The following is a 26,515-nucleotide window of genomic DNA, read 5'->3' on the forward strand; positions in this document are numbered from 1 at the left end:
CCCCCTCATCTGCCACTGCAGCTCTTCAGGCAGCCGGGCCTAATGAACCTTGCAGTGTGTGTCTGCTCCAAAACCTCCAAACCTCTCTTTCACACACACACACACACACACACACACACACACACTGTAACACTGTGTATTTCGTCAAAACATTTCCTGTCTGTATTAAAGGAAGTCCATATATATATATATATATATATATATATATATGGATGTGTGTATTTGAACTCTGTGTGTGTGTGTGTGTGTGTGTGTGTGTGTGTGTTTGCAGGTTGTCAGTCACCCTATCATGTCCTCTGGATCTCACCCTTTTCCCCATGGACACACAACTTTGCAAGATGCAACTAGAGAGCTGTGAGTACACACACACACACACACAAATCAATGGTGTACCAGGGTCTAGACCTCTCTGAAAGTCTACTGGGACATGTTCAATTGCAAGCAGGCCAAAAAAGCTGACCATTACACTTACCACGTTGTGTTTAGGTGACGGTGGACAATGTCCAAGCATCAAGACTTTAATTTAATTTGCCTCCAAAGATGGTATATATATATATATATATATATTCAGAGTCAATTTTCCTTATACAGATTCAATACTGTAAAAATGACGGGATAGAAAATACTGACTGGAAAGTGTAGATTGTATTTTTTTTGTTTTTCCTGTTACTGTACCGTAACACAAAGACATTTTGCGCTTACATGAACGTGTCAGACTTGGACTTAATATTACACTTCTAATGTAGCAGAGAAACTCCAAAAATAGTACACTTGTGTAGACATCTATTACCACTGAGACATCCATTGTAATTAGATTCACAGATACTGTATCCTATAATAATATATTTTTCTCTCCGGTAGGAATATTCTCTAAGATAAAATATTTTTATGAGCACCCTTTCCCCTTATTTTCCATTTTAGCATCTCTGAATCCTTTTTTTTTTCAGGATCCTGATGGTGTGCAAACTTTTGCTCCCATGAGTAAAATGATAGTCATTACTGTGCGTTAATAAAAATAGTATAGTGCGAGTTGTTGTGGAGTCAGTAGGGGGGCCAGGCACGATGCGTCAGCAATGCAGTCATCTGTGTGGGAGGGGAAAGAATGTGTTAGGTCCAGAGTACTGAAGGCTTTATACACACACACACACACACAAGTGAATATATGTATTCTGTTTGAGCAAGGTGGGTGAAATAGTAGGCGATGCTGTATGTAGAGGTGCAGGATTGTGTGTGTGTGTGTGTGTGTGTGTGTGTGAATGTGTTATAGTTTTGATTCATCACCTCAATATTAATGATACAGCTAACAGTATCACCCGAATACTGAAAGAATCAATCGGAGGCTCTCTGTATGTGTAAAGTTTGATATCATACACACAGTCTGTATCAATGAAGGAGGTGTGGCCTTAGTTCTCATCACTGATAGTGTTGGAGGTGTGGCCTAATTCCTAACAGTAATAACAATGGAGGTGTGGCCTGAGTTTCCATCAGTAATAATGATGGAGCCGTGGCCTTGTTACCAACAGTGATAATTATAGAGGTGTGGCCTGGGTTCCCTTCTGTAATAATGATATTGATAATGATAATAATAATGATAATGATGAAATTTTATTTGTATAGCGCTTTAAGAAAGAGCGTTGTCTCAAAGCAGCTTTACATGAGAAACAACACAAGAAAACAACAAACATATAAACACACAAACAGATAAACAGTCCTAGATGTTATCCCAAGTGAGCAAGCCTGAGGTGACTGAGGCGACTGTGGCAAGGAAAAACTCCCTTAGATGGTAAGAGGAAGAAACCTTGAGACCAGACTCAAAAGGGAACCCATCCTCATTTGGGTGACAGTTGTGTGATGCCGATACAGCATGTGTAGAATGTTATGTAAATCAATAAGGAGGTTGTTGTCCACAGCGCTGCTTTGAATACCCCAATCCTCACAAAGCAGAACCCGGCTGGAGCTGGTCCATCTCCAGATGCCACTGGAGCCGGCACAGTCTCTGTATGCCTCGGGATGGGTAGAAGAAGGGAAACAATGGAACAGCATTAGCGTAGCTGCTTTTCATAATATTAGCAGTACTAGATGATAATGTGCATTTAATCAGATGTACTGGAGATGATGGAGGTGTGGCGTTCCCATGCTGTCCCACAAATTCCAAGACTCCTGAGGGTGGACAAGAGAGTCTTGTGGTTTACTGTGTCCAATGCTGCAGAAAGGTTGAGGAGGATGAGGACCAATGAAGCTTGGCTGAGCAAGCAGCATGTAGTTTCTCAGTGACCGCCAAAAGGGCAGTCTCTGTGGAATGTCCTGCTTTGAAGCCAGACTGGTTGGGCTCATGAAGGTTATTCTGCAGTAGATAAACAATGCATTCACAACAATGGACAATTCTAAACAATGCGTTACTGTTCCCTATCAGTAATAATGATGGAGGCGTGGCCTCTGTTCCCAATCAGTAATAATGATATAGGTGTGGGCTCTGTTCCCTATCAGTAATAATGATGGAGGCGTGGCCTCTGTTCCCTATCAGTAATAATGATATAGGTGTGGGCTCTGTTCCCTATCAGTAATAATGATAGAGGTGTGGCCTCTGTTCCCTATCAGTAATAATGATATAGGTGTGGGCTCTGTTCCCTATCAGTAATAATGATGGAGGCGTGGCTTCTGTTCCCTATCAGTAATAATGATGGAGGCGTGGCCTCTGTTCCCTATCAGTAATAATGATATAGGTGTGGGCTCTGTTCCCTATCAGTAATAATGATGGAGGCGTGGCTTCTGTTCCCTATCAGTAATAATGATGGAGGCGTGGCCTCTGTTCCCTATCAGTAATAATGATAGAGGTGTGGCCTCTGTTCCCTATCAGTAATAATGATATAGGTGTGGGCTCTGTTCCCTATCAGTAATAATGATGGAGGCGTGGCTTCTGTTCCCTATCAGTAATAATGATGGAGGCGTGGCCTCTGTTCCCTATCAGTAATAATGATAGAGGTGTGGCCTCTGTTCCCTATCAGTAATAATGATAGAGGTGTGGCCTCTGTTCCCTATCAGTAATGATGATTGAGGTGTGGCCTCTGTTCCCTATCAGTAATAATGATGGAGGCGTGGCCTCTGTTCCCTATCAGTAATAATGATAGAGGTGTGGCCTCTGTTCCCTATCAGTAATAATGATAGAGGTGTGGCCTCTGTTCCCTATCAGTAATGATGATTGAGGTGTGGCCTCTGTTCCCTATCAGTAATAATGATGGAGGCATGGCCTCTGTTCCCTATCAGTAATAATGATGGAGGTGTGGCCTCTGTTCCCTATCAGTAATAATGATGGAGGCGTGGCCTCTGTTCCCTATCAGTAATAATAATGGAGGCATGGCCTCTGTTCCCTATCAGTAATAATGATGGAGGTGTGGCCTCTGTTCCCTATCAGTAATGATGATTGAGGTGTGGCCTCTGTTCCCTATCAGTAATGATGATGGAGGCGTGGCCTCTGTTCCCTATCAGTAATAATGATAGAGGTGTGGCCTCTGTTCCCTATCAGTAATAATGATAGAGGTGTGGCCTCTGTTCCCTATCAGTAATGATGATTGAGGTGTGGCCTCTGTTCCCTATCAGTAATAATGATGGAGGCATGGCCTCTGTTCCCTATCAGTAATAATGATGGAGGTGTGGCCTCTGTTCCCTATCAGTAATAATGATGGAGGCGTGGCCTCTGTTCCCTATCAGTAATAATAATGGAGGCATGGCCTCTGTTCCCTATCAGTAATAATGATGGAGGTGTGGCCTCTGTTCCCTATCAGTAATAATGATAGAGATGTGGCCTCTGTTCCCTATCAGTAATAATGATAGAGGTGTGGCCTCTGTTCCCTATGAGTAATAATGATAGAGGTGTGGCCTCTGTTCCCTATCAGTAATAATGATAGAGGTGTGGCCTCTATTCCCTATCAGTAATAATGATAGAGATGTGGCCTCTGTTCCCTATCAGTAATAATGATAGAGGTGTGGCCTCTGTTCCCTATCAGTAATAATGATAGAGGTGTGGCCTCTGTTCCCTATCAGTAATAATGATAGAGGTGTGGCCTCTGTTCCCTATCAGTAATAATGATAGAGGTGTGGCCTCTGTTCCCTATCAGTAATAATGATAGAGGTGTGGCCTCTGTTCCCTATGAGTAATAATGATAGAGGTGTGGCCTCTGTTCCCTATCAGTAATAATGATAGAGGTGTGGCCTCTGTTCCCTATCAGTAATAATGATAGAGATGTGGCCTCTGTTCCCTATCAGTAATAATGATAGAGGTGTGGCCTCTGTTCCCTATCAGTAATAATGATAGAGGTGTGGCCTCTGTTCCCTATCAGTAATAATGATAGAGGTGTGGCCTCTGTTCCCTATGAGTAATAATGATGGAGGTGTGGCCTCTGTTCCCTATGAGTAATAATGATGGAGGTGTGGCCTCTATTCCCTATCAGTAATAATGATTGAGGTGTGGCCTCTGTTCTCTATGAGTAATAATGATGGAGGTGTGGCCTCTATTCCCTATCAGTAATAATGATTGAGGTGTGGCCTCTGTTCCCTTCAGTAATAATAAAGGGTTCGTGGCCTCAATAATGATGGAAACATGTTCTAAAGGCACTAAAGGAGTGTGTGTGTGTGTGTGTGTGGTTTGTAGACGGCTACACCACAAAGGACCTGGTGTTCATGTGGCAGTCTGGTGACCCAGTTCAGATGGACGAGATTGCTCTGCCGCAGTTTGATGTCAAACAAGAGGACATCGGTTACAGGAACTGCACCAAATTCTATCCTGGAACAGGTACACACACACACACACACACACACACACACTCACACTCAGACACATCACACTCTGCCACAAGCTCTTCAACAAAATGCTGACTTCTTCTCTTTTCTATGCTCTCTTAATTTGTGCCTGAATCGATGCCTCTGGAAGCGTTTAAAACTTCCTCAGACACACACACACACACAGACACACACACAGTATATATAGCCTCATTTCCCTACAAACCTTATTGAATTCCCCCAAAGTAATTTGGGAGAGGGATGCATTGTAAACAAAATCAAATACAGCATCTATAGAGTCGAGGTCTCTCTGTGGCTGAGAAAACTCATGATGTTTTATTTTCGTTAATGATTCTTGCATAATTAAGAAGAAATCAAGCCAAAAATTCAATCCAGTCAATGTCAAAGATGATCTATGGACTATTCAGTATCATCTGTTTGTACAAAACAATACATTTGATAGAAAAGTCAGTACTCTAAATTTGCATGTGATGGTCAGTGGTCTCAATAACAGAATCGTCTCAAGTATAATAATCTCATCATTAATTACAATAGATTTAAAGAGTTATATTGGGTTATATGTAGTTATATTGGGTTATATTGAGTTATATTGGGTTATATGGAGTTATATTGAGTTATATTGGGTTATATGGAGTTATATTGGGTTATATGGAGTTATATTGAGTTATATGGAGTTATATTGAGTTATATGGAGTTATATTGAGTTATATTGGGTTATATGGAGTTATATTGGGTTATATGGAGTTATATTGAGTTATATGGAGTTATATTGAGTTATATTGGGTTATATGGAGTTATATTGGGTTATATGGAGTTATATTGGGTTATATGGAGTTATATTGGGTTATATTGGGTTATATGGAGTTATATTGAGTTATATTGGGTTATATTGAGTTATATTGGGTTATATTGGGTTATATGGAGTTATATTAAGTTATATTGGGTTATATTGAGTTATATTGGGTTATATTGGGTTATATGGAGTTATATGGAGTTATATTGGGTTATATTAAGTTATATTGGGTTATATTGGGTTATATTGAGTTATATTGGGTTATATGGAGTTATATGGAGTTATATTGGGTTATATTAAGTTATATTGGGTTATATTGGGTTATATTGAGTTATATTGGGTTATATGGAGTTATATGGAGTTATATGGAGTTATATTGAGTTATATTGAGTTATATTGAGTTATATTGGGTTATATTGGGTTATATGGAGTTATATTGGGTTATATTGAGTTATATGGAGTTATATTGGGTTATATGGAGTTATATTAGGTTATATTGGGTTATATGGAGTTATATTGGGTTATATTGGGTTATATGGAGTTATATTGGGTTATATGGAGTTATATTGGGTTATATGGAGTTATATTGAGTTATATTGGGTTATATTGGGTTATATGGAGTTATATTGGGTTATATGGAGTTATATTGGGTTATATGGAGTTATATTGAGTTATATTGGGTTATATGGAGTTATATTGGGTTATATGGAGTTATATGGAGTTATATTGGGTTATATGGAGTTATATTGGGTTATATGGAGTTATATTGGGTTATATGGAGTTATATTGAGTTATATTGGGTTATATGGAGTTATATTGGGTTATATGGAGTTATATTGGGTTATATTGGGTTATATGGAGTTATATTGGGTTATATGGAGTTATATTGAGTTATATGGAGTTATATTGGGTTATATGGAGTTATATTGAGTTATATTGGGTTATATGGAGTTATATTGGGTTATATGGAGTTATATTGGGTTATATGGAGTTATATTGAGTTATATTGGGTTATATGGAGTTATATTGGGTTATATGGAGTTATATTGGGTTATATTGGGTTATATGGAGTTATATTGGGTTATATGGAGTTATATTGAGTTATATGGAGTTATATTGGGTTATATGGAGTTATATTGGGTTATATGGAGTTATATGGAGTTATATGGAGTTATATTGGGTTATATTGAGTTATATGGAGTTATATTGAGTTATATTGAGTTATATTGAGTTATATTGGGTTATATTGAGTTATATGGAGTTATATGGAGTTATATTGAGTTATATTGAGTTATATTGGGTTATATTGAGTTATATGGAGTTATATTGGGTTATATGGAGTTATATTAGGTTATATTGGGTTATATGGAGTTATATTGGGTTATATTGGGTTATATGGAGTTATATTGGGTTATATGGAGTTATATTGAGTTATATTGGGTTATATGGAGTTATATTGAGTTATATTGGGTTATATGGAGTTATATTGAGTTATATTGGGTTATATTGGGTTATATGGAGTTATATTGAGTTATATTGGGTTATATGGAGTTATATTGAGTTATATTGAGTTATACTGAGTTATATTGGGTTATATGGAGTTATATTGGGTTATATGGAGTTATATGGAGTTATATTGGGTTATATTGAGTTATACTGTGGTATTGTTTTGTTGTTGTTGTTGGTGGTATTGTTGTTGATGTTATTTTTGTGTTGTTGTTGGTGGTGGTATTGTTGTTGATGTTATTTTTGTGTTATTGTTGTTGGTGGTGCTGGTATTGTTGTTTTGTTGGTTGTGGTGGTATTGTTGTTGATGTTATTTTGTGTTGTTATTAGTGGTGGTGGTATTGTTGATGTTATTTTTGTGTTGTTGTTGGTGGTGGTATTGTTATTTTTGCATTGTTGTTGTTGTTGTTGGTATTATTGTTGATGTTATTTTTGTGTTGTTGGTGGTGGTATTTTGTTGTTGTTGGTGGTGGTATTGTTGTTGATGTTATTTTTGTGTTATTGTTGTTGGTGGTGCTGGTATTGTTTTGTTGTTGTTGTTGGTGGTATTGTTGGTGGTGGTGGTATTGTTGATGTTATTTTTGTGTTATTGTTGTTGGTGGTGCTGGTATTGTTGTTTTGTTGGTTGTGGTGGTATTGTTGTTGATGTTATTTTGTGTTGTTGTTAGTGGTGGTGGTATTGTTGATGTTATTTTTGTGTTGTTGTTGTTGGTGATATTGTTGTTATTTTTGCATTGTTGTTGTTGGTGGTGGTATTATTGTTGATGTTATTTTTGTGTTGTTGTTGGTAGTGGTGGTAGTGGTAATGTTGGTGTTTGTTTTGTTGTTGGTGGTATTATTTTGTTTTGTTGTTGTTGTTGTTGGTGGTATTGTTGTTTTGTTGTTATTTTTGTTTGTTGTTGTTGACAGTGTCAATCTTGTTGGTGTTCTTTTTGTTTTGTTTTTATTGTGGTGGTGTTCTTTTTATTTTGTTGTTGTTGTTATTGGTGGTGGTGCTGGCATTGTTGTTGGTGTTCTTTTTATTTTGTTGTTGTTAGTGGTGGTGGTATTGTTGTTGGTGTTATTTTTATTTTGTTGTTGTTAGTGGTGGTATTGTTGTTGGTGTTCTTTTTATTTTATTGTTGTTATTATTGGTGGTGGTGGTATTGTTGATGTTCTTTTTATTTTGTTGTTGTTGTTGTTGTTAGTGGTGGTGGTGGTATTGTTGTTGTTGTTAGTGGTGGTATTGTTGTTGGTGTTCTTTTTATTTTGTTGTTCTTGTTAGTGGTGGTATTGTTGTTGGTGTTCTTTTTATTTTGTTGCTGTTCTTGTTAGTGGTGGTGGTATTGTTATTGGTGTTCTTTTTATTTTGTTGTTGTTGTTGGTGGTGGTATTGTTGGTGTTCTTTTTATTTTGTTGTTGTTGTTGGTGGTGGTGGTGGTGGTATTGTTATTGGTGTTCTTTTTATTTTGTTGCTGTTCTTGTTAGTGGTGGTGGTATTGTTATTGGTGTTCTTTTTATTTTGTTGTTGTTGTTGGTGGTGGTATTGTTGGTGTTCTTTTTATTTTGTTGTTGTTGTTAGTGGTGGTGGTATTGTTGTTGGTGTTCTTTTTATTTTGTTGTTGTTGTTAGTGGTGGTATTGTTGTTGGTGTTCTTTTTATTTTGTTGTTGTTGTTATTATTGGTGGTGGTATTGTTGTTGGTGTTCTTTTTATTTTGTTGTTCTTGTTAGTGGTGGTATTGTTGTCGGTGTTCTTTTTATTTTGTTGTTGTTGTTATTGGTGGTGGTATTGTTGTTGGTGTTCTTTTTATTTTGTTGTTCTTGTTAGTGGTGATATTGTTGTTGGTGTTCTTTTTATTTTGTTGTTCTTGTTAGTGGTGGTATTGTTGTTGGTGTTCTTTTTATTTTGTTGTTGTTAGTGGTGGTATTGTTGGTGTTCTTTTTATTTTGTTGTTGTTGTTTGTGGTGGTATTGTTGTTGGTGTTCTTTTTATTTTGTTGTTGTTGGTGGTGGTGGTATTGTTGTTGGTGTTCTTTTTATTTTGTTGTTGTTAGTGGTGGTGGTATTGTTGTTGGTGTTCTTTTTATTTTGTTGTTGTTAGTGGTGGTATTGTTGGTGTTCTTTTTATTTTGTTGTTGTTGTTTGTGGTGGTATTGTTGTTGGTGTTCTTTTTATTTTGTTGTTGTTGTTGGTGGTGGTGGTATTGTTGTTGGTGTTCTTTTTATTTTGTTGTTGTTAGTGGTGGTGGTATTGTTGTTGGTGTTCTTTTTATTTTGTTGTTGTTAGTGGTGGTATTGTTGTTGGTGTTCTTTTTATTTTGTTGTTGTTATTGGTGGTGGTATTGTTGTTGTTGTTCTTTTTATTTTGTTGTTGTTAGTGGTGGTATTGTTGTTGGTGTTCTTTTTATTTTGTTGTTGTTATTGGTGGTGGTATTGTTGTTGGTGTTCTTTTTATTTTGTTGTTGTTGTTAGTGGTGGTATTGTTGGTGTTCTTTTTATTTTGTTGTTGTTATTGGTATTGTTGTTGGTGTTCTTTTTATTTTGTTGTTGTTGTTGTTGGTGGTGGTGGTATTCTTGGTGTTCTTTTTATTTTGTTGTTGTTGGTGGTGGTGGTGGTATTGTTGTTGGTGTTCTTTTTATTTTGTTGTTGTTGGTGGTGGTGGTATTGTTGTTGGTGTTCTTTTTATTTTGTTGTTGGTGGTGGTGGTGGTATTGTTATTGGTGTTCTTTTTATTTTGTTGTTGGTGGTGGTATTGTTGTTGGTGTTCTTTTTATTTTGTTGTTGGTGGTGGTGGTGGTATTGTTGTTGGTGTTCTTTTTATTTTGTTGTTGTTGGTGGTGGTGGTATTGTTGTTGGTGTTCTTTTTATTTTGTTGTTGGTGGTGGTGGTGGTATTGTTGTTGGTGTTCTTTTTATTTTGTTGTTGGTGGTGGTATTGTTGTTGGTGTTCTTTTTATTTTGTTGTTGTTGGTGGTGGTGGTATTGTTGTTGGTGTTCTTTTTATTTTGTTGTTGGTGGTGGTGGTGGTATTGTTGTTGGTGTTCTTTTTATTTTGTTGTTGTTGGTGGTGGTGGTATTGTTGTTGGTGTTCTTTTTATTTTGTTGTTGGTGGTGGTATTGTTGTTGGTGTTCTTTTTATTTTGTTGTTGTTGGTGGTGGTGGTATTGTTGTTGGTGTTCTTTTTATTTTGTTGTTGTTGGTGGTGGTGGTATTGTTGTTGGTGTTCTTTTTATTTTGTTGTTGTTGGTGGTGGTGGTATTGTTGTTGGTGTTCTTTTTATTTTGTTGTTGTTGGTGGTGGTGGTATTGTTGTTGGTGTTCTTTTTATTTTGTTGTTGTTGGTGGTGGTGGTATTGTTGTTGGTGTTCTTTTTATTTTGTTGTTGTTGGTGGTGGTGGTATTGTTTTTGGTGTTCTTTTTATTTTGTTGTTGGTGGTGGTGGTATTGTTTTTGGTGTTCTTTTTATTTTGTATTATCATTGTAGTTGACGTTTTGTCTTATTATTGTTGTTGTAATAAAACACATTTCTGATCTGCACAGAATTCAAATCAGTATAAGATGTTAAGCATAAAATGGCACCTGTGTAAGATGGCAAAACCTCATCAGCTCCCTCTTTGTGTGTGTGTGAGTGTGTGTGTGTGTGTGTGTGTGTGTGTGTGTGTGTGTGTGTGCTATTATATACCTATTTGACCTCTCTACAAGGCAGATTAAAACCACTACCTACTGCAGGATCCCATATGCCCACCGTGTGTGTGTGTGTGTGTGTGAGTGTGTGTGTATGTTTGTGTCTGTGTGTGTGTGTGTGTGTGTGTTTGTGTGTGTGTGTATGTGGGTGTTATGTATTAGAGTTAATAACCCAGCGCATTTCTTTTTGCTAAAATAAGCACACTGATCTACTGAGCAGAGACTGGGCTAATGAGCAAAACATGATGAAATAAGTATGCATTAACATGTTACACACACACAAATACACACACACACACACACACAGAAACGTCAATGACAGATTCTTTGTACACACTGTAGTGTAGTAGAATTTAATTTTCCTATGAGACTTTCTCTTACATAATGTTCTGCTTACCTTCTTACATAAGAGAATCAAGCATCAAAAATCAAACCTGTCTGTCTTTCTGTCTGTCTTTCTCCCTTTCTCCCCACCCACTTTCTCTCTCTCTCTCTAACTCTCTCTCTCTCTCTCATTTTCTCTCTCATTTTCTCTCTCTCTCTCTCTCTCTCTCTCTCTCTTTCTGTTCTCTCTCACTGTCACTTTCTCTGTTCTCTCTCTCTCTCTCTCTCTCTCTCATTTTCTCTCTCTCTCTCTCTCTCTCTGTTCTCTCTCTCTCATTTTCTCTCTCATTTTCTCTCTCTCTCTCTCTCTGTTCTCTCTCTCTCATTTTCTCTCTCTCTCTCTCTGTTCTCTCTCACTGTCACTTTCTGTTCTCTCTCTCTCTCTCTCACACTGTGTCACTTTCCCTGTTCTCTCTCTCTCTCTCTCTCTCTCTCTCTCTCTCTCCCTCTGTCTTACTGTGTCACTCTCTCTGCCCCCCCCATCTTACATTTTCCTATTATGTCTCTGTCTCACTGTATCACTCTCTCTCTCTCTCTCTCTCTCTCACTGTGTCACTTTCCCTGTTCTCTCTCTGTCTCTCTCTCACTGTGTCACTTTCCCTGTTCTCTCTCTCTATCTCTCTCTCTCTCTCTCCCTCTCTCTCTCTCACTGTGTCACTTTCCCTGTTCTCTCTCTCTCTCTCTCTCTCTCTCTCTCTCTCTCTCTCTCAAAGTCATAAGTCTTTGTCTTAAATGCGTCAGGATTCTCTGGTGAACGTTTCTGTATCAACATGGACTTCCTATGTGGTATAAAAAGAATCAAACATCTGGGGATGTGCCGTTATGGCGCTATAGGAAAAGAAAGTGTAGTGCTGGCAGACCTGGAAAGTATCCAGATGTTGGTTGCGGCGTGAATCAGAAAGCTGTGTGTCGTAAGTCGGATCTATTTCCGGATGTGACTGTAATCTCTGTGCTGTATGAATCACGGCGTGCTTTACACCAGCTGAGGGTGAATGAACACGGTGTAAATGTGCTCCCCAAGTGGAAATATAGTATACGGTGTACAATAAACCATAACTGCAAAGCGGAACACATCCGTTCCTTATTTATTCCTTATATAAAACAGCTGCACAGGAGACCTTCCCTCTTGTTAAACTGCAACAGCGATAGAAAATAAATTCAGTAACCGTTTTTGTCTCTGCTATAAAACGTAAATGATTTAACCCAAAGGTCAAGCTGTCTGACATGGCCTTGATATCTTTGTCCTAGTAGTGAAGGGGCGTGGCCTTAGTGTCTGTCTTAACAAAGGGGGTGTGGTCTGTGGAATTAATTCAAGGAAGAGGAACATGGTAGTGGTGTATGATTGTCTTAGTAAAGGGGGTGTGGCCTGAATAGCCGACTGTCTTATTAGATGGGGTGTGGCCTGAGTAGCTGACTACTCTAATAAAGGAGGTGTGGCCTGTCTTACTGAAGGAGGTGTGACCTTTATGTCTGTCTTTGTTAAGGAGGCGTGGCCTCTGTGTCCAGTTGTCTTAATGAAGCATGCGTGGCCTCAGTCTCTGTTTGTCTTTATTAAGTAGATGTGGCCTTGGTGTCTGTTTGTTTTAGTGCAGAGGGGGTGTGGCCTGTGTCATCAATCTAAATCAGAGATCAGATAATGATCAGATTTATCTTAGTGTTGTGTAAGCTGAAAAACAGAGTAGATTCAAGTCAATAAAGAATTTCTTAAAAGCTTGTGTTTTGTCCAGGAATCCGAGGAATTGGCAGTGCAGAGCTCCGGTTTCAGCGTTGTTGTTCCTCGGTGCTGTACACGGCTCCAGGGGGTTTCTTATTGCTTTAGCTGTTTTTAGACGATGGGTTTTTCTGTGTTTGTGGTGTAAAGAGTTGAATCAGTTCCCTGGGTGTCGGTGTTTATTATACGCCTGCACTGATTCAGAGCGTCATTATCAGGAAAATGTTTGGAAGAAGTTGCGATTAAATCGATACTGGTTTATCGCTTGGGTTATTATTATGGAGGCTTGGCCTATGGGACTAATTCAGAGGAAGGGGAACATGGCAGTGTGTTTTAATGAAGGAGACATGGCCTTGATATCTCTGTCCTAGTAGTGAAGGAGGTATCTGTCTTAATAAAAGGGGTGTGGCCTGTGGGATTAATTTAAGGAAGAGGAACATGGCAGTGGTCTATGACTGTCTTAGTAAAGGGGGTGTGGCCTGAGTGTCTGACTGTCTTAGCAAAGGGGGTGTGGCCTGAGTATCTGATTGTCTTAGTAAATCGTGTGTGGCCTGATAGTCTTAGTATGTGTTTGTCTTACTGAAGGAGGTGTGGCCTTGGTGTCTGTCTTTGTGAAGGAGGCATGGCCTCAGTCTCTGTTTGTCTTAGTGAAGGAGGCATGGCCTTGGTGTTTGCCTGTTTTAGTGCAGAAGGGGTGTGGCCTGTGTGTGTTTGTCTTAGTGAAGGAGGCATGGCCTTGGGGTCTGTTTGTTTTAGTGAAGAGGGGGTGTGGCCTGTGTATGTGTTTGTCTTAGTGAAGGAGCAAGGCGTTAATGTCTGTTTGTTTTAGTGAAAGGGGGTGTGGCCTGTGTGTCAGTTTTGTCTTAGTAAAGGAGGCGTGGCCTTGGTGTCTGTCTGTTTTAGTAAAAAAAAAAAAGGGGGTGTGGCCTGTGTATGTATTTGTCTTAGTGAAGGATGCATGGCCTTGGTGTCTGTTTTAGTGAAAAGGGGGTGTGGCCTGTGTGTGCATTTGTCTTAGTTAAGGAGGCATTACAGAATGTTTCACAGTGTAATAGCTCTTTAACAGCTCCGTGTCTGGATCCCATGTGGATAAAAGTGACTGTAAGAGAATAAGTGAACTGCAGTATTCCTCTCTCTGCCTGTAGGATATTACACGTGTGTGGAGGTGATATTCACTCTAAGGAGACAGGTCGGCTTCTACATGATGGGGGTCTACGCTCCCACTCTCCTCATCGTGGTCCTGTCATGGCTGTCTTTCTGGATTAACCCCGATGCCAGCGCAGCCCGCGTCCCTTTAGGTCAGTCTGCCAATGAAACTAACGACCAGTCAATCAGAAGTGTGCTGATGGGTAAAAAGATCCTCTGTGCGGTAATTTATTCCATTTTTCTTTATGCCTAAAGTGTCCTTGAGTGTTTCAGAGCTTTTTATCTGTCCCTTAGGGATATGGAACGTGGATATGAAAGTATCATGACTTTGTGAACTAAAAGCAAACAGGAAGAGGGTTCTCTCTCTCTGTCTCTCTCTCTGCAGGTATTCTGTCTGTCCTGTCGCTCACTTCTGAATGCACGTCTCTGGCATCTGAGCTGCCCAAAGTCTCCTATGTGAAGGCTATCGATATCTGGATGATCGGCTGCCTGCTGTTCGGCTTCGCCTCTCTGGTGGAGTACGCCGTGGTGCAGGTGTGTGAGGATCTGTGAGGGTCAGTCTGATTTTTGGTGACAAATTAAAGCGTCAATGAACAAACCTGTAATTCTGTGTGAAAGAGGATGACATCACAAGACGTGTATACATACATATATATATATATATATATATATATATATATATATATATATATATATATATATATATAAAGCGAGATTGATTTGGATTTAGGTCCCAAGATCAGAAAATCTAGTTGTTTTTTTTACAGCAGCATGAGTACAGAGTACAAAAATATGAGCTAGGATTTTAGCCAAGCATTTTTTTTTTTTGTTTCTTTTGAACGCTCTTTTACAACCAGTTCTGTCAGAACCAATTGAACTGCACATTACTTCAGTTCCAGTAAAGCTCTAGCGCTGGCTTCGGGGGGGGAGTAACGAGGGAGTCTGACTGCGGTGTTTGTTCAGCGTCAGCTATCGCATCTAATGTGTGTCTACTATCACTTCATCACGTCACGTGTCTTTACCGGCCTACTGTTGGTGCGAATGACGTGACAGGTGATGCTGAACAGTCCCAAGCAGATCGAGGCGGAGAAGGCGAGGATGGCGCAGAAGGAGAAGGAGAAAGAAAAAGAGAAAGAGAAGGAAGGGAAGACGGCGTCCAAGGCCAATTCCATCAATGGCACCGGAGGAACTCCGATTCATGTCAACACTCTGCAGGTGAGCAGGGTCTCATACACACTACACTGTCATAGTACTGCCATAGCAGTGGGCGTGGCCTAAATCAACAGTATGGTGTGTCAGATCTTCCTTTCTCTAGTTCATAACCACATAAACCATCATACATTTTGTGCTGCTTTTCTGCATAACACGACTGTAAAGAGTTATCTGAATCAACAAGACTTTCTGACTGCATTTTTTTTAAACAAGGAACCTAAGTAGAATTTAAGTCAGGCATAAAGAATGACAGTGTGGCAATATCCAAAGTGTGTGTGTGTCAGATTTCAGTCTCATGCTGCAAAGATTTCTGCTAATTCATGTTAACACAGCGAAGGTGAGCAACGTCACACAACACACTTTAAATCCATAGTGGGTGTGGCCTAAAATGGCGTCTCATTCGTGGCTCTGAGAGCAGCATTGTGGGCGTGGCCTAAACTTACAGCATGACGTATGAACAAAGAAATGAACCTACCTAGAATAGTCAGTCCTGAGGCATGACATGAGGCAGGTGAGCAGCGTCACACATCACAGTTTAAATCCATAGTGGGTGTGGCCTAAAATGATAAGTGATGGCTCTGAGAGCAGCATTGTGGGCGTGGCCTAAACCTACAGCATGACGTATGAACAAAGAAATGAACCTACCTAGAATAGTCAGTCCTGAGGCATGACATGAGGCAGGTGAGCAGCGTCACACATCACAGTTTAAATCCATAGTGGGTGTGGCCTAAAATGATAAGTGATTTCTCAGTCATGGCTCTGAGAGCAGCATTGTGGGCGTGGCCTAAAATGACAGCATGGTGTGTCAGAAATGAACCTATATAAAATAGTCAGACGTGAGGCAGGTGAGCAGTGTCACACATCTCAGTTTAAATCCATAGTGGGCGTGGCTTAAACCGACAAACGACATCTCATTCGTGGCTCTGAGAGCAGCATTGTGGGTGTGGCCTAAACTGACAGCATGGTGTATCAAAGAAATAAACCTATATACTGTAGGCAGTCATGAGGCATGACATGAAGCAGGTGAATAGTGTTACACATTTCAGTTTAAATCCATAGTGGGCATGGCCTAAACTGAAAACATCTCAGTCATGGCTCTGAGAGCAGCATTGTGGGCGTGGCCTAAACCTACAGCATGACGTATCAAAGAAATGAACCTACATAGAGTAGTCAGTCCTGAGGCATGACATGAGGCAGGTGAGCAGTGTCAGACATCACAGTTTAAATCTGTAGTGGGTGTGGCCTAAAATGATAAGTGAGGTCTCAGTCATGGCTCTGAGAGCAGCATTGTGGGCGTGGCCTAAACTGAGAGCAGGGCATGTCAAAGAAATGAACCTACATAAAATAGTCAGTCATGAGGCATGACAAGAGGCAGGTGAGCAGTGTCAGACATCACAGTTTAAGTCCAAGTAGGTGTGTCCTAAACCGACAAATAGTCGTGGCTCTGAGAGCAGCGTTGTGGGCGTAGGCTAATCCAACAACATGGCGTGTTCGAGGAAATGAACCTACATAAACTAGTCAGTCAGGATGTGTGTTTGTTAGATTTTAGTCTAAAGCTGTAAAGATTTCCCCGGGCACATTGTCCCAAACCTCGTCATGCTGCATTTTGATGGAAATTACAGTCGTCTGGCCGAGAAGCAGCGCAGCAGCCGGAGATTTTTGGCTGTGATCTCAGAAATCTGCTCCAGCTTTTTTTAGCTCCTTCATTATTAATGATCTACACACTGAACTGAACTGTTCTGAGCACGCTCAGTGAGACACCGGGTGAAGACGACAGGACGTTTCAGTGGGTCTGTGGGGTTTGAGGATAATGTTCTCGAACAGACAGGAGGCCTGAAGCTGTGGAGCTGCAGCATGGGGGGGGGGTGTTCATTTCTACAGTGTAAAGCTCTCTCACAGGAAATAATCATGATGGGGCAGAGCTGTTAGAGGAAAGAAATCAGTGATGCGGTGGGGATGAAAGTAGAGATTTGTGAATTCAGAATTAAAACATGAAGTGTGTGTGTGTGTGTGTGTGTCATGTGTCTGCACCCCCAGGTGGTTGAAACCCGTTGTAAGAAGGTGTGCACCTCCAAATCCGACCTGCGCTCTAACGACTTCAGCATCGTCGGCTCTCTGCCTCGCGACTTCGAGCTCTCCAACTTCGACTGCTACGGGAAGCCCATCGAGTCCACGAACGCGCTGCTGAAATCACAGAACAAGAACGCCAAGAAGCCGGCGCCCCCGAAACCCGTCATCCCGTCCGCCGCCAAGCGCGTCGACCTGTACGCTCGCGCCCTCTTCCCTTTCACCTTCCTCTTTTTCAACGTCATCTACTGGTCCGTTTACCTGTGAAAACCTTTTAGTGTGAGTGTGTGTGTGTGTGTGTGATATTAAGCATGCATGACTGCCAGGACATGGTTTCTAGCATGCACCAAGTATTTGAGGCTCATTTCCACCTACAACGGAGCTGAAGACTCACTAGGAGGTGTGTAAGGATGTGGCAAAACCATGTGATATGGATTTTGTTTTTTTTTTGTTAACAGTCCCAAAAACAAGCCTAGAAATAGCTGTGCGGTCGGGAGCTGCTTGCTGGCAGCGGCAACTGTGAAGTGAATGGTGGATTTTTAGGGGGAAATAAAGTGCAATTTTAATAAAAATCTGTTTAAAGATCAGCTAAATCAAACCTACACCCATAGATGAAATGTCCACATTAACGACCTCGAAAAGGTCTCCTGTCATCTCGACAGAAAGTGATGGCACCCTGAAACAGAGCAATGGGGCGGGGATTCCAGGCAGGGGGCGGGACACCTGTTTTTATCGAGGGGGGGGGTTGCTTACTCGTTACATTTGCAGCAAAATTATTATACAGATACAGTACGTGTTATATTCCTACATACAGAGATTTTTATGACCAAACATATGGTGTAGTATGAGTTCCAAAAGTAATGGCACCCTCAATTTAAAAAGAAAAGTGACCAAAATGGATATTTATACCACAGAAATATATATATATATATATATATATATATATATATATATATATATATATACAGATATGATAACTATACAGATCGTAAGTTATTTATTTCTTTTCCAAAGACAGTAAAGGGTTTATCCCTTTCAACAGCTTCAAATGGTTGGTCAGAACCAAAAGGTTCGGCGTCTGGCGGTCATTTGTGCCACTAGATTGAAATGATTTATTTACTTAATTACAGTCTGTTTTTGAGTGTATGAGTGGACTCGTTTCTAACCAGCTTCACTGCATCAAGAACATTGGACCAGTGTGTGTGTGTGTGTGTGTGTGTGTGGACCCTTTCTTTTTTCTTTTTCAGCACCTGTGCACTGACCCAAATCTATTCTAAACAATGTTACCCCATATACTAAAACTGCAGACTGGGCATTTCTGTAACTTATTATTATTATCCCGAGGTTTTCTCTGCTGAGCCGGTTCTGTTCTGCATGCTCCCACGAGGCCGTGTGTGGTTTGGACGAGTGTGTATTAAAAAAAAAGGAGATAATAAAGAGCTTCGATCATCAGAGATCTCTTGTTCCACTCTGTGTGTTAGGAAACACAATCCAATTAGCTTTTCTTTTCTTTCTTTCCGAATACAGCACCCTGGGTTTTACAGCTTACTTTAATCAAACAGAGTAAAAACCTTAGATTCTGTTGTTTATGGTCTTCAATTCCACGCGGGACTGAAAAATCAGCGCACTCGTTTGTCCATAATTACGCTGGACTTTCCAGCATGGAACCGTAACACCGGCCTTTCCGTCACGGACGCACTCCATTACAACTTTAAATGTCAGCGATATGGGAGAAAACCGCGGATACGTGACGTGCGGAACAGTTCAATATACCTACTTATGTCCGATTATCACGGAATGTCACGGTCCGGATGTACAGTGTCTCACAAAAGTGAGTACACCCCTCACATTTTTGTAAATATTTTATTATATCTTTTCATGTGACAACACTGAAGAAATGACACTCTGCTCCAATGTACAGTAGTGAGTGTCCAGCCTGTATAACAGTGTCAATTTGCCGTCCCCTCAAAAGAACTCAACACACAGCCATTAATGTCTAAACCGCTGGCAACAAAAGTGACTACACCCCTAAGTGGAAATGTCCAAATTAGGCCCAAAGTGTCAATATTTTGTGTGGCCACCATTATTTTCCAGCACTGCCTTAACCCTCTTGGGCATGGAGTTCACCAGAGCTTCACAGGTTGCCACTGGAGTCCTCTTCCACTCCTCCATGATGACATCACAGAGCTGGTGGATGTTGGAGACCTTGCGCTCCCCCACCTTCCGTTTGAGGATGCCCCACAGATGCTCAATAGGGTCAAAAAACAAAAAAAACACGACGGTGAGACGCGTCGTGTGACGTCATCACCACTCAACCGAAGCCATCTTCGAGTCGCGTCAGTACACGGTTTGTACTGCGCATGCGTGGAAATGCGTCTACTTCTTTGTCGGTATTAACGATTAACGGCAGTCTCAGGTGTTTATAATACTGTTTATTATTATTATTATTATTATTATTATTATTATTATTATTATTTATTTATTTATTTGACTACTAATAATATAATGTTATCATTGTGTGGTTGGCAGCAATTGCGCATGCGCAGAACTGCATCGCTGCAAGCGACTCCGCACGCACATGCGCAGTGAGTGAGTCATTGAGTTTACATTCTCCACCGGTAGGAGTTTAGAAAAAAATCTATGAATAAATATCAAATAAATAATAAAATAAATTATATAATATATAATAATAATAATAAAATAATATAAATAATAAAATAAAATACTTGCGATTTCGCCAATTTAAGTAGTTTTCCACAAAAAGGTAACATTTTAAAAAATATATATTTATTTTGGGAAAAAAAGCCGCAGGAAAATCAAGCATTGTGGTCGCAAAAACAGCATTTTTAAAATTAAATGAATAAATAAATACATAAATAAATAAAACTACGCAAAATACTTGAGGGACTGAAAAATCCCTGATGTATAGTTTGTGCAAAACTTAATTTCTCTCTGAGATCAGTTTTTTCTCCCCTTTATTTTAGTGCCATCTGCTGGTGGTAAATGGAACTGCAGCTGAATTCTAAACAGCTCATCAGGCTTGGGTTAAGGCTGAAGTTTATGATCAGCAGGACGTTTCCCTTCAGATTTAATGGAGATTTCTAGTGACCCTGATCCTAATCAACCCATGTGACCCAGGTGTAGTGCATAAGTAGTCTTATGGTCTACTCCCTTTCATTCCACATGAATTCCATTCCTCCTGTGTGTCCAAGTATGTCCACGATCACAAGACCATTGCATGGCGATTAAACAAGCAAAGTGAAAAACTTAAATTAAAGGTGTATTAAACATGTACTCAATCATACACTGCACGAGATACCACTGAATAAAAAAACAGGAAGTAAACTATTCTGGGGACCTGGAAAACAAAAGGAAGTAGCATCTTTAATAAGGTGTCTGTTGAATGGAGAACAAAAAAAATGCATGGCTTTAATAGTTTCTAGCTTTAAGTTTTACTGGTAAAAAAAAAAAATGATGACAAGAATAATGCAGAAATGTGAAAACAAAGAGATGGATGGAGTGTGAGTGAAAGATTAAAGAGTGAAGAAGAAAGGTGTTACAGAAAGAGTGACAAATACATAAGGAGTGTGAATGAAAGTCTGACTGAAAGATAGAAAAGAAAGAAAACGTGAGGATGGAGAGATTTAGAAGTATAGATTGAGATAGAACTAGAAAGTGTTTCTTATAGAATTATGGACAGATAGAGAGATACAGGATTGATAGAAGCAAATACACTATATTGCCAAAAGTTTTGGGACGTCTGCCTTTACATGCACATGAATGTAATATGGAATTGTCCCGCCCTTTACAGCTATAACAACTTCAACTCTTCTGGGAAGGCTTTCCACAAGGTTTAGGAGTGTGTTTATGGGAATTTTTGAATGCTCCTCTTGTGAAGTCAGGCACTGATGTTGGACGAGAAGGTCTGACCTCCCTGGGGTTGAGGTCAGGACTCTGTGAAGTTCCTCCACACCAAACTCACTCATCCATGTCTTTATGGATCTTGCTTTGGTCACTGGTGTGCAGTCATGTTGGAACAGGAAGGGGTCATCCCCAAACTGTTCCCACAAAGAGCATGAAATTGTCCAAAATGTCTTGCTATGAAGCTGAAGCATTAAGAGTTCCTTTCACTGGAACTAAGGGGCCGAGCCCAACCCCTGAAACACAACACCTGAACTCAATGATTTGGAGGGGTGTCCCAATACTTTTGGCAGTATCGTGTATTTAAAGAACGAAATATGGAGAGAAAGAACAGATAATGAAAGATAAATGGATACTGTGTTATGATTGATTATAAATATCATCCTATATGAACAAGTTGTGCAGAACGTCCACAATGTCTGTCCCTTTCATATCCTCATCATCAATTAAAAATATTTAACATAATAATACAAAATGTCAATAAAAAAAATCAATCGCTAAAATATTTCACTAATGTATAAAAGCATATTTCATGTATTAGGGAAATATTATGGAAATAAATGATATACATCGTATATACTCCCACATACCTCCACCAGGGGGCGCCGCAGAGCCTCAGAAACCTATTTCATGTTCATTTAAACATTGTGTACAGTATATAGTAAAGGTTTTTGAAAATATATATTAGAAAACTTTTTAAAGATTTGATCATCCAAATAATTGCCTATCAATCTGAATTCCTTGAATTCTTCTAATGACGTCACAACCGGATTTTACAGACGACCAATCAGCAACTAAACCTTAAACCCTCACACACTCACTGCACAGGTGAATACTGTAGGCTTTTCTTTTCTTTTCCTTTCCTTTCTTTTCTTTTCTACTTCCCCTCCTTCTCCTTTATTTTATTTATATCATTATTTTATATTTTATTTATTATAAATTTCCCTCAATTAATTTTTTCCCCAGTCCTTTGGCGCCCTCTGCTGTATGATCTAAGAACTGCACTGACTACATAAAATACATTAAAATACTCCCTACTGAGTGGCCAACATTTTTCTAAAAGGCTGCTGTTTGACAGAAATAACATAATTTCAGCTCATTTGGTCGCTTTCCTAGTGGTCATTAGTGAGAACCTATTCCATTGGGGTCGGAATCCTGCTGCCCTGTGATCGGAGCAGGACGACTGGACAGAGTGATTAATGATGTGGTTGGCAGGGTCATGTCATTCATATTCCAAATGAACAAAACAATTGTTGGACAAAACAATTTCTATTAAGCTATATTTTAAAGAGAGGGAAAAATACCAACAACAAAACAAAAAACACAGACACACCAAGAAAATCATATAATAATAATAATAATAATAATAATAATAATAATGATGATGATAGAAAAAAATCAGCAAAACATTTTGTGTTTTTGTCTTGTACAATTTTTGTGTTTTTCCTATTTGTTTTTGGTTTTTATTGTTTTGTTTTTGTCATGATTTTTTAAAATAATTTAATTGTGGTTTTTATTTTGTTTGTTGTGTTTTTGCTGTTGTATTTTTTATTTTCTTGTGTTTTTAAATTTTGTTTTTGTGTTTTTTGGTTTTGTTATGTTTACTTTTTATTTTGTTGATTTTGTGTTTCTGGTTTGTTGTGTTTTTTTTTTTTAAAAATTGTTGTGCTTGTTTCATGTTTTTTTTTGTTTTGGTATTTTTTATTTCCTTGCTTTTTAATTTTGTTTTGTTATTTTGTTGTGTTTTTGATTTTCTTGTTTTGTTTTTGCTGTTGTGTTTTTTTTTTCTTTTTTTTTTTTCTTTTGTTGAGTGTGTGTTTTGGCTTTTGCTTATTTGGATTGTTAAAGTATTTTGCACTTTAGAGGTCACCGTACTTTACCTCTATATCCCTTAATGTCATTCTTATCAGCAGAACAAAAATCCAGTCTCTCAGTCTGTGACTTCTTCAGAGAGAAACCACTTTTTTTTTCTCTTTCTTTTATCAGATTTGCCCGTTCTGTTTAATCCTGCTTTGAAACAAACTTCATCCATCCTGCACTGGATCCTTTAATCCTACCTCTGACATCACCTCCTGCTTTCCTCTCTTCTTATTTTCTTTCCTTTTCTGCTCAGTCCTGATTCTAAGCCTTTCTACAGAATATACACCAATCAGGCATAACATTATGACCAGTGACAGGTGAAGTGAATAACACTGATGATCTCCTCATCATGGCACCTGTTAGTGGGTGGGATATATTAGGCAGCAAGTGAACATTTTGTCCTCAAAGTTGATGTTAGAAGCAGGAAAAATGGACAAGAGTAAGGATTTGAGTGAGTTTGACGAAGGGCCAAATTGTGATGGCTAGACCACTGGATCAGAGCATCTCCAAAACTGCAGCTCTTGTGGGGTGTTCCCGGTCTGCAGTGGTCAGTGTCTATCAAAAGTGGTCCAAGGAAGGAACGTTGATGCACGTGGGGAGTGAAGGCTGGCCCGTGTGATCTGATCCAACAGATGAGCTACTGTTGTTCAGATTGCTGAAGAAGTTAATGCTGGTTCTGATAGAAAGGGGTCAGAATACACAGTGCTGGACGGGTCAGGGCTGTTTTAACAGCACCAACACAATATAAGGTCATAATGTTATGCCTGATCAGTGTACCTCCATCATATAATTTATAGTAACTACTCTTTAATTGCTGTTGTTTCATGTGATCAAAATGAATTCAAATTAATTTTTTTGTCCTCTATGGAAGGCTTGTGGCTTCGTAAGACTTTACAGTAATGTGGCTTTTGCTTTGTTTTGGGTTAAACTGAGAGCAACATAGAACATATATATATATATATATATATATATATATATATATAGAGAGAGAGAGAGAGAGAGAGAGGACTCTCTCTGTCCAAGGTTTATTTACTGTCTCAGGTTCTTCTCTTTCTCCTGATTGGCTACAGAGTCGAGATATTTTTTTTCTTCTCTGAGTCAATAGTTTGTTTCATGAAAACAAATAATTATTGGACAACAAGAATATTATATAATATGGCCTTAACAGATGCAGATATTTAAAGAAATAGAAACTCTATTCACACATTACACCGTGCTGATGATTCACCTGATGAGCAACCAAACGAAGTAAAGACATAAAACAAAACAAAAAGGCGATTAAAAAAATAAAAACAAAAAAAAAAAGAAAAGAAGCGCCAATCTGTTCGCCTTCGAATTCATTCGGCTTTTTCCGTCAGCCTAATTTTCAGTTTCGGATCCACTCGGCTATTTCCGTCTTCGGATTCACTCGGCAATTTCCGGATTTGGATCCTGCGGCTACGGAAAAGCTCGGTCATTTTCGGATTTGGACCTCTCTCTCTCTCTCTCTCTCTCTCTCTCTCTCTCTCTCTTCCATTTCCAGTTTCAGACCCGCTCGGTCCTTTTAACAGCTTCGGGTGCGCTCGGCTCTTTCCGTCTCCATCATCATTCTTCCCGCGTCCGTGGCGGCTGAAGCCCTGCTTGTGGACGCGCCGCGGAGCCGCAAAGGAGCTGGAGCGATCGAAGAAGCCCCCCGTCTTCCCCCCACCGCACTGTCCTCTCTACTGGAGACTCGTCCGTCTTTTTCCCCCCTCTTTCCTTATTTCCTCGACGTTTTTTTTTTCCTCCCCTCTTTAATTGTTTTATTCGTTTAAATCATGAATCGAGGCGGTAGCGCGAGCGCAATTTTGTGAACATGATCGACGGGAAAGGGAAAAAAACACAGATGATTATGAATTTGTCCGGTTTTCTGTTTGTGCCCGCTTTATGGGGACTCGCACTCGGTGGATCACCGAGCGTCCAAATCGGTAAGCATCATCTTATATTATTATACTAAATAAAATGCTTTAATCTTCTTAAAAAAACCCTGTGAAGGGGTTAGGATTCAAACCCAGCAATACATCACTCTCAGACTGTCAGTGACGGAGACACGGAGCGTGTGGTTATTATATTTTAAAGAATGCACTGCATACAACAATTGTGTGTAATAACGAATGGTTTATTTTGTCCCTCTGTGTGTGTGTGTGTGTCGATGCCCTCAGGCGGCCTGTTTCCGCGCGGTGCGGATCAGGAGTACAGCGCGTTTCGGGTCGGGATGGTGCAGTTCGGCACGGCCGAATTCCGCCTCACCCCGCACATCGATAACCTAGAGGTGGCCAATAGCTTCGCCATCACCAACTGCTGTAAGTGTCCAGCTTTCATTCTGATTTATTTTTGGAAAGCATTCGTATTTACTACATGTGCATACCCTGGAGATTTGCGCGCATAAATATTTTACGCACAGAGCACGGGGCAGACTGCATGAATCATGAATCGACTGTGCGCAGTTTTTTCCCCCCTCTAATCCGATATTTGTCCACCTGGAAAACCAAGCGATTATTAAAACGTGTGTGTGTGTATCGTGCAACAAAACAAAACAAAACAAAAAAAGTCCAGGAATGCCATTCATTTTCACATTAGTAGCCTGCGCATGGCGTTTTGTAGAGACTGTCCAGCGTCCTCAGGATGATTAACGCCACTTTAGTTAAGCGTGTGATGCGGGAACGCGCCTGTAGAGCGCGCTCCCGAGCCGCGTTATCAATTAACACCGTGTTTATTCACACAGCCGCCTCCGTGCTAACTGGAAGAACATATTGGGCCATGTGGAGGTGTTGGAGAGGCGTGGGCTAAACCTCAGCTCCGTCCCAAATGCCTGCCTATTGCACGTTGCACATTTTGGGCGATACCCACATCCAGTACTTATCAAGAGAGACTAGGGGGATCTGTGGTTTTCTTTTTTTTTGGCATTGTGTGATAATTGCTGCATGAGCAAGTCAGATTTGGTTTCCATGGTAACACTGGATGAGACCGCAGCCCTTTCACTGCACAGTATAGACGGGACCAAAGTATACGAATATTAAAAAAAAAAAAAAACGAGCAGAAGATAGATTTTTGGGATCTTTCTGGTAGATATTTTTCATTTATCAAGCTGGATATGAAATGCTGTATCCGTGAAAATCCAGTTGGGAAAATAGTTCGAATCCAACATTTCGCTCCTGAGCTTGAATTAAAATGTATACATAAAAAAAGACTCCATCGGTTGTTTCATATTAAAAACCTACAAGAAAGAAACCCGTATCACGTGAAGAAATTATACTATAGCTATTCAATTAGGATAAATGTAAAGGCGCCCTATGAAGGGAAGAAGAGCTGATGGTAGATGACACGCTGCATTGGCTGAGCTGAGTTATTGGAAGACTTAGCGCACTGATCTTGGGTCTCTTTAGTCGTCGGTTTTGTTTTGTTTTCAGCTCTATTTGCTTTATTATGGAGTTCCTT

General features: G+C 39.7%; 2 protein-coding genes across 6 annotated transcripts in view; both read left to right on the forward strand.

Moving 5' to 3' along the window:
* The window catches only part of glrba (glycine receptor, beta a), a 48,640-nt gene extending 30,661 nt beyond the window's left edge, over window positions 1-17,979 (forward strand). For all 4 annotated transcript variants that reach the window (XM_058385062.1, XM_058385060.1, XM_058385058.1 and 1 more), the window contains exons 6-11: window positions 272-354; window positions 4,649-4,789; window positions 13,999-14,151; window positions 14,385-14,533; window positions 15,053-15,214; window positions 17,249-17,979. In XM_058385062.1, coding sequence (XP_058241045.1) covers window positions 272-354; window positions 4,649-4,789; window positions 13,999-14,151; window positions 14,385-14,533; window positions 15,053-15,214; window positions 17,249-17,545 — 985 coding nt within the window. In that variant the 3' untranslated portion in view covers window positions 17,546-17,979. The remainder of the gene's footprint in view (window positions 1-271; window positions 355-4,648; window positions 4,790-13,998; window positions 14,152-14,384; window positions 14,534-15,052; window positions 15,215-17,248) is intronic.
* Window positions 17,980-24,578: 6,599 nt separating this feature from the next.
* The window catches only part of gria2a (glutamate receptor, ionotropic, AMPA 2a), a 42,681-nt gene continuing 40,744 nt past the window's right edge, over window positions 24,579-26,515 (forward strand). The window contains exons 1-2 of one of the 2 annotated variants that reach the window (XM_058384998.1): window positions 24,579-25,005; window positions 25,240-25,380. In XM_058384998.1, the coding sequence (XP_058240981.1) occupies window positions 24,894-25,005; window positions 25,240-25,380 (253 nt within the window). In that variant the 5' untranslated portion in view covers window positions 24,579-24,893. The remainder of the gene's footprint in view (window positions 25,006-25,239; window positions 25,381-26,515) is intronic. The other variant, XM_058384997.1, reaches the window with a different exon arrangement.

This window comes from Hemibagrus wyckioides, linkage group LG29 (assembly GCF_019097595.1).
Source record: "Hemibagrus wyckioides isolate EC202008001 linkage group LG29, SWU_Hwy_1.0, whole genome shotgun sequence".
Taxonomy (NCBI): Eukaryota; Metazoa; Chordata; class Actinopteri; order Siluriformes; family Bagridae; genus Hemibagrus; species Hemibagrus wyckioides.